This window comes from Pollicipes pollicipes, unplaced genomic scaffold, assembly GCF_011947565.3.
Source record: "Pollicipes pollicipes isolate AB1234 unplaced genomic scaffold, Ppol_2.1 Scaffold_4881;HRSCAF=5763_pilon_pilon_pilon, whole genome shotgun sequence".
NCBI classification, from domain to species: domain Eukaryota; kingdom Metazoa; phylum Arthropoda; class Thecostraca; order Pollicipedomorpha; family Pollicipedidae; genus Pollicipes; species Pollicipes pollicipes.
In genome coordinates, this window is record NW_023596576.1 from 24,948,521 (window position 1) to 24,956,305 (window position 7,785).

The window sequence follows — 7,785 nt, forward strand, 5'->3', positions numbered from 1 at the left end:
CCCCGCTGGCATTCCACTCGGCACAACAGCTAGAGCAGCATGCAGTGGCGCGGACCAGATCTATAGCAGTAAGCAACTAGAGCTAGTGCGCCCGAGCCCAGCAATGATTTGGACTGGGAAGAAAGTTCGATTCGCCTACTTTCCACAAAAATAAGTGGTTACTGTTCACGCAAGGCGTGTTTTTTCTTTTGAGTGGGAATCTCACGGGCCGCGCCACCCCATGCCGGCGAGACATACACGTGCCAGTCAATGTAGCCACATTGTATTGCTCGCCACACATCAAACGCCACTGCACCAACCACCAGATGCGATTTGTCCGGCCTACACACACCCTGTGAGGGAGGGGGGGGGGGGGGGGCGGCAGCAGAGCGTGTCTGGCAGCCAAGCGGTCGGTTTCCGACGGCGGTGCAAGTGATATACAGCACGAGCTTGATGAGAATGACGTGACAACGACGAACTATGGGCCTTTTGTACATCGGTTACGTCAGCACAGACTTAACTAGGCCACCACCAGTGTCCTCAACGCAATCCTCTGTCGTTGGCTTACAAGGTAGTGCAATCCAGCCGTTAAATATACACTAAATTAGCACGTACGAAAAATATCACAGCCGACACAGTTGGTTTAAACATATGACCCTAGGCTGTGTGAGCAGCATGTAAAACCAAAATTGACCTTGCCAAAGAGAACAAAAAACGTCAATGCCACAACACACCACGCAGGAAACGTTAAAAGCCTATAGTGCATCACTACGCGGAACAAAAATAATTTACTGTTTAACAAAACTAAAAATTGGTCAATCTCCTCAATGTAGTTAACAAACGTCCTCTGACACGCGCTACTGGATGGTACAAACATCACAACATAATTTGTGCATGCCATTTGGTACACCGCCCGGGCAGGACCCCAACTACCCTGACGTAAACACAACATAACGCGCGACACGCTCATTCTCAGTCAACGATTTCTCGGCGTCTGGCGACGGCAGACCGCACGCGAAATGATCAGCGCGTCCCTGGTGCCTCACATGGAGCATGCAGAATAGCAGAGTGCACTAAGAGCATCTGACATGCTCGTCAAAGCCAGCTAGGGACATATCAATACGTCATCATATATTTGTGGTGGGAATGCATGCAAACAACTAATGGGAGGGGGGATTGTTCCATGCTGATCTTATTTCTGCACAAGGGTCGCCCACATACAGCTCTGTAAATTACCCGGCCAATGTTGTGGGCGGTTTGAATGAGTGCATCAGCTAGTTGCCAACCCACGGAAGAAGGCTGTGTGAAGGCCGCGAGGTGCAGACGAGCTCAATGCCCCTTTAAATTCAGGCTGTGACTTGAAAGAGATCATACACGTAGGTTGCTGCCACAAGCGTTGGCACGCTGCTCAAATCACGTTGCTGAGGAATGCAATACCCAGCACCCTACCCAGTCAAGCTTATGCATAGCAGCAAACCAGCTACCGACCCCAGACACCCACCACGCCAGTCTCACACCCGCACCCTCACCCGCACCGCCGATCCCACGCCCATCATGACCTCTCCAGGTTAAACTGGCGGTCAGTTAGTGCTCCGACTGGAAATAGTCGTCCGTCGGCGGTGCCCCTGCCCCGCCGAGCCTAGCCGGGCGGCGCGGCCGTTGCTGGGGCTCCAGCCGCTGCCGCTCCGCCGTCGAGTCCGGCACCGGCTGCGGCGTGCGAAAGGTCGCCCCGCCCCCAGAGCCATCAACCGAGTCGTTCCCGAAGCGCAGCCTGCGCCACGCGTCCACGGTCGAGTTGGACGGCGGCGTGGTTGAATTTTCCGCCTTCGCTGGCGGCGCCTTGCCTCGCACGTGCTTGTCTCGTTTGCCCCGTTTGCCCGCCGACAGGCTGCCGTTCCATCTCAGCGCCGTATCGACGGGGAAGCCGCCTGTCGGTGGCGCCGAGAAGTTGAAGTTGCGTCGTGAGCCACGGGTGTTGTTGAGCTGTGCCTCGTCGCTCCCGGTCGGCGTCGAGTTGTTGGACGGCGGAGTTGGGACGACTGACTCGTGGATGTGTAGCAGCTTGGTGTTGACCACCTCACAGTCAATCTGCATCATGGCCACGAAGTGCTCGGGCGCCCGCATCGACTCTGCAAGCAGCAGGACACCTGTGTAGGGCTACAAAAGCAGATAGGCGGCAAAAGCTGGTGGTAAAAAAATGCACGGGGAAGCAGGAGCAACACAGGAGCAATTCCCCAAATATCCACAGCCGATACCAATATGACCACAAACAGGCCATTTGATCGGAGGCTAAAAATTGGTCAATTATAATGATATAATGGTTAAGATCCCTAAATTCATAACCATTTAAATATTTCATTGATTTCGAATAACCACGACCCAACGAAGGCTGTTTGTACAGTATCTTACGTTGAATTCCTCTTTCTTAATTTCACCTAAATTGCGGTTCTAGGCATGGTTTTGTTGTATTCCCAGTAGTAACACCTAAATTTATGCACACAGCAGTATATTCAATCCGAGGAAAATTACCATCCATGCTGAAAAAAACACTAGAAAATAAAGTAGCCAGGCCAACATATAACAAGTCATTGGGGTGAACGGAGATGAAACCTTCGATGCATTCATCATCCATCATCCAACTCACTTACTTTCATCCATTCTGTAGCATTAAGAGCTTTCCAACTCCAGTTACAATACCACTCCACGATGAGGTGAACGAATAATGATGAACCAAAAGCCTTGTTGTAAGGCATAATTACACTACTGTGACATACCTGGGTAGATCATTAAGTTGACGAAGTTCAATTTTGCTGCCGTTGACGGCCGAATTAAATGCCAATAACGTAAACAAAAGGTAGGGAGTATGCACAGCTGCCTGTACGCTACCGCCTGTCAGCAATGCACTCTCTTGTTAGATGCTGAGCCCGGCCGGGCGACCCGGCTGCTCCCAGCCGGCCGGGCCGGTCCGGGCCGCCGGCTCGGGTCACCACGCCCGCCGTGTCACGCCGAGGCGCAGCCCCGCATAGCGCGCGCTGATTGGTCTGTGACCAAAAGACCTGTGTCGGGGTCGGGTCGCCGGGGCACGGGGAGCGGGACTGTTGGAGCGGAGCCGGGTGAATGCGGGCGTTACCGAGATGTCGGCGCCCAGCGGGGCGAGGCTTCGAGTTGAATACATCACGAGCCATGTCTTCAGTCGACCTCGGCCAGGCTTACAAAAATACGGAGGCTGGGCTAATTCCTGTTTGTCATATGGTATGTACAGTCTTCGCATTTACCTGCTAAGCTATGTCTTCTAGTAATTATTGTTGTAAGCGTGTGCCTACATCTAAAAACGCATCCTAATTGGTGATGGTGACGATGCCTTCAAACTGTAATGTCTTAAAAATGCCTAGCAATTCTCATTCACTCCTTCACTAAGCATTTGTTTGAAGCAGCACTGAGTTCATACCATACACATTGTCCATTCAGTGTGCTATATTCAACAATGGCCTTGTTTACAATCTGGAACATGTTAAAGGGAGCGTGTCTAGTCAAGTAAGGATCTTTGACCGCACGTAGGATAGTAGGAAATTTCTATTTAAAATTTCGGTATCATTGGTTTCTACAAATTCGCCTCCAATGACGAGGTATTGCCACAGCTCCCAAATTTTATTTCGTTTCTGTAGAAGAACGAAGTTATCGGGTAGCCGCCAAGCAATATTCGCTACTAAACACATCGACATCATTGAGAAAGCATCGAAAGCTCTAGCCAATGGCTTTTCGAGGATGCCGCTTGTCAGCGCTGACAGCAGCTTGCGAACGTGGCGATGGCGGCGGCCATTGTGTTGACGTTTTTTTCCTTTACATTCAGCAGCACCAGGCTCTAGGAAAATGCCCTTGTTCTACGTTACCTAACAATCAAAACAATATGTCTCTGGCGCACAGTTACTCGCCACATATAAGCCAATGCATTCGACCTTTCATGCCTGCCGATTGGCTTATCTTTTAGGACTGTATTTGTTCACGCACAGCCATCGCTGGTATCGATGAAAATGAATAACCCAAACTATTGCAAGACCCAAAGGCACATTTAGCAACCAACATTAACCATGGATCATTGCCAAACTTCACTTGGGCGTGTATTGAGAAAACCGACAATATTAGACACATTCCCTTTAAGTCACAGGAAAAATGCTGAGTTTCCGCGGCAGTTGGTGAACATATACTGCGTCATTTGATAAACCAAGCCTTACTTTTACTTGAAGCCCGTAGCTCCAAACAATTTGTTCTGAGAAAGGTATGCGTTAAGCGGTAGAACTACGAAGTTGCATTAGAAAATAATACATTATTATTGACTGTCATAATTGACGAATGAAATAAGTCTTGGGAATAACGTTTTCGCCTGGTGGGCTAGCATTTCCGTAACGTTTGTCTGACATATTGATAATTCCCAAAGATGTACGATGCATTACAATGCGCTATGTGTTGGACAAGTCTTTGCCTGGGAAGCCGACCGTCACCGAACGCTCCGCCGGGCCGACACTAACCGTTGAGCGGCAGCGAGGGCAGCAGGAGCGACATGCGCGGCCGCTGTGTCTGGTTGTGACTGAGCGCCGGCAGCATGAGATGGTCGCCGTCGAAGGACACCACGTAGAATGTATCGGCGCGCCGCTCGATGGCGTCCATGAACGGGCCGTAGGCGCCGAACCAGCGGTCGTATAACTGCAGCTCACCGGGCCGCGGACTGGCGGAAGATGAGGGGAGGCAGGGGACGTCACCAGACTGAGCCACTCCAGCACGGGCCAGGGTCCGGCCGCGGACCAAGGGCACGTTGGCTCCACACGGGGCGAAGAGCGGGTACTCTCGGATCCGGAGAGACAAAGCGAGAGCTCAATTTGGAGAAAGAAACGGTGTCACGGAGCGGATGCCCTCAGATCCGGAGAGATACAGTGATAGCTCATTGTGGAAAGAGCAACAGCTTCACAAGTATGGGGTCAGGATATAATGCGCAACCAACGCGTTCAAGAGGATTTTTAGTCGGATGCGGTTAGCCAAAGCCAACGAGTGCTCGGGTGGTGGAGCTCTGAGCTCAACTCAGTTCAGACAACAGGGCACCTACGATAGCGGACGAAATCCGCGAAATCAATCGCAGCTCAGCACCGCATTCGATTATTGGAGACACCTCTCCATGCTGGTCCACACATGTGCGAGCCAGGCAGATCCGCCCGCGTACCACACTGACCGCCGCCCCCGGGTCCACCATCGGCGCCTCCTCACCTGTGCCGCTTTCTGAAGGACCGCTTGGGGCGGCGTCGGGCGGCGCGGGGCCGAGCGCCGGCCCGGCGGGGGGCCGGTCGGCCAGCAGCCTGCACCGTGCCGTTCTCGGGCAACGGCGGCGACGGGTCGAACCAGCCGTGCAGTACACGGGACAGCCTGGAGAGGAGGTCACCAGTCACGAGCGAGGACGAACTCGAAGGCGTGGAGACTTGCAGGCACACACCGGTCGGTCGGCGACAGGATGAGGCTTAGTGGCGAGTGAACAAGGCTAGCTCAGCAGAGTTCAAACCACTGACAAGGCCACGCCATCCGCCAGGCTAGCAAAGCCGGGTTGCAAAGCCCCCCGACAAGTAATATAGCTTTTCACTGAAACCGCATCCAGCTTCGCGAACAGGCGATGAAATCCACCGCGACGTTCACAGCCGTCCGTGGCGAGAGCGGACCGGCCGCGGACTCAAGCGCACCACCTCCGGCGCCGCTCTCACCTGCGGGCCTCCGACTGGTTGACGTGCTTGGGGCACATGTAGCCGTTGGAGGCGTTCAGCGCCTCCGAGAGGTAGCTGAGGTCCGCCTGCTCGTCGGCCGGCGCCCAGAGCAGAGTGCGGCCGCCAGGCGACGCCTCGGCTGTCGGGCCACCCAGCTCCGACGCCAGCGGACTCGAGAACATGGACCTGTGGCCGGGGCAGGGCGGCGCTGGTCACCACACCGTCGCCTAGGCCACAGGCCGGTGGGCCGGAACTTGCCCGGCACGAGTCACCACGCCGCCGCACGGTCCAGCCCACCTCCCACACACTGGGACGACGACGCAGGAGCTGAAGTGCGCGCACCAGTCGTGAGATCGCTCACACAACACACTGACGACGGACGGGCGCCGACACGCCTGGTCGCTCAGATCTCAATAATGGCTAGAACCGCGGACTCATTTGGTTGCTCAGACCTCAGTAGTGACCGGTACCGCCGAACAGTTGGTTGCTCAGACCTCATAAGTGACCAGTGCCGTCTACACGTCTAATTGCTCAGACCTCAGTAGTGACCGGTACCGCCGACACGTCTGGTTGCTCAGACCTCATTAGGACCAGTGCTGCCGACACATGTGGTTGCTCAGACCTCATTAGTGACCAGTACCGCCGACACGTCTGGTTGCTCAGACCTCATTAGGACCAGTGCTGCCGACACATGTGGTTGCTCAGACCTCATTAGTGACCAGTACCGCCGACACGTCTGGTTACTCAGACCTCGTTGGTGACCAGTGCCGCCGACACGTCTGGTTGCTCAGATCTCATCAGTGACCAGTACCACCGATACATCTGGTTGCTCAGACCTCATAAGTGACCAGTACCGCCGACACATCTGGTTGCTCAGACCTCGTTAGTGACCAGTACCGTCTACACGTCTGGTTGCTCAGACCTCATCAGTGACCAGTATCGCCGACACATCTGGTTGCTCAGACCCTAGCGGTGCCCAGCACATCCCACCGTAGCACTGACCGCGCCGCATCCTCAGCGCGACACGGCTGTTGACCTGAGGCCGCCCGCCGCCTGAGCGCGCCCGGGACCAGCGTGGCCACCAGCTGCGTACTGACCCGATGGGCGCCATGTTGAGAGAGGCGAGCAGCAGGACGGAGAGCAGCAGGAGCGGGCGGCGTGGCGAGGGCGGTGGCGAGGCGGGCGCCTGCAGCCCGCGCAGCATCTCCACCTCGGCCTGCAGCTGCGCCAGCCGCCGGTGCAGCTGCTGGTTCTCGGCGCGCAGCCGGCCGTTCTCGGCCTCCGTCTGACGCACGCGCGCCTCCATCTCCGAGAACTGATCCTTCTTCTTCTTGCGCGACAGGCAGGCGGCCATGCGGTTTTTGATGATGCGCTCCTGACGCTTCAGCGTCCGCGGCTGCCGGCGGCGGGCGGACGCGGTGGAGTCGGCGTGGCGATGGCCGACGCTCGAGGCGACCGCTAGGCACAAGCGCGCCCCACGACATGACTAATCCCCCAACGCACAGACTGAGCGCGGCGATCGCGGCAAGCACACACAAAAAGGTGCGATAAACAATCAACGAAACGACACACGTTATCCAGAGCCACTGGACGGTATGAACTGTAAAACACAACTTAAAATCAACAGGAAAACATTGTTGAGCAGTGCAAGGAGGTTTCATGCCGGCTTTCACAACGTACACCCATTTGTCATAAGAAGCATCACACAGCAGCCAGACACGCCCTGGTCGGCATGACCCGTGCCAGCGGGGCGCGCTGCGTGACTGGCGGTGGAAACTCACGTCCATGGCCTCCCGGGGCGGCGGCACGGTGACTGTGGGTGGCAGCGGGCGCGCCTTGGGCGGGGCGGTGGCCGGTAGCGGCGGCGGGCGCCGCCGGGGCGCCGGCTCGCCGCCGCCGGCCGGCCGCGGCTGGATGGCCGCCGCCGGCTTGGCCGCCGCCGCCGCCGCCGCCGGAGTGGTGATGATGTACGTGGTGGAGACGGCCGCCGGCGCCACTGCAGACACGCGGCCACGGCGTCAGCTCCGCTCCGCGCACAGTGCTCACCGCCGGGCGCGCCGGCGCC

At 56.3% G+C, this 7,785-nt stretch overlaps 1 protein-coding gene across 1 annotated transcript; it reads right to left on the reverse strand.

Moving 5' to 3' along the window:
* Window positions 1-246: 246 nt before the first annotated feature.
* LOC119101018 (cyclic AMP-dependent transcription factor ATF-6 beta) lies at window positions 247-7,534 on the reverse strand. The gene is made up of 6 exons (XM_037224262.1): window positions 7,502-7,534; window positions 6,818-7,116; window positions 5,721-5,906; window positions 5,236-5,391; window positions 4,506-4,702; window positions 247-2,108 (listed from the first exon to the last, which is right to left on the reverse strand). The coding sequence occupies exons 1-6, from the start codon at window positions 7,505-7,507 to the stop codon at window positions 1,564-1,566; spliced, it is 1,389 nt and encodes a 462-aa protein (XP_037080157.1). The 5' UTR covers window positions 7,508-7,534; the 3' UTR covers window positions 247-1,563.
* Window positions 7,535-7,785: the final 251 nt, after the last annotated feature.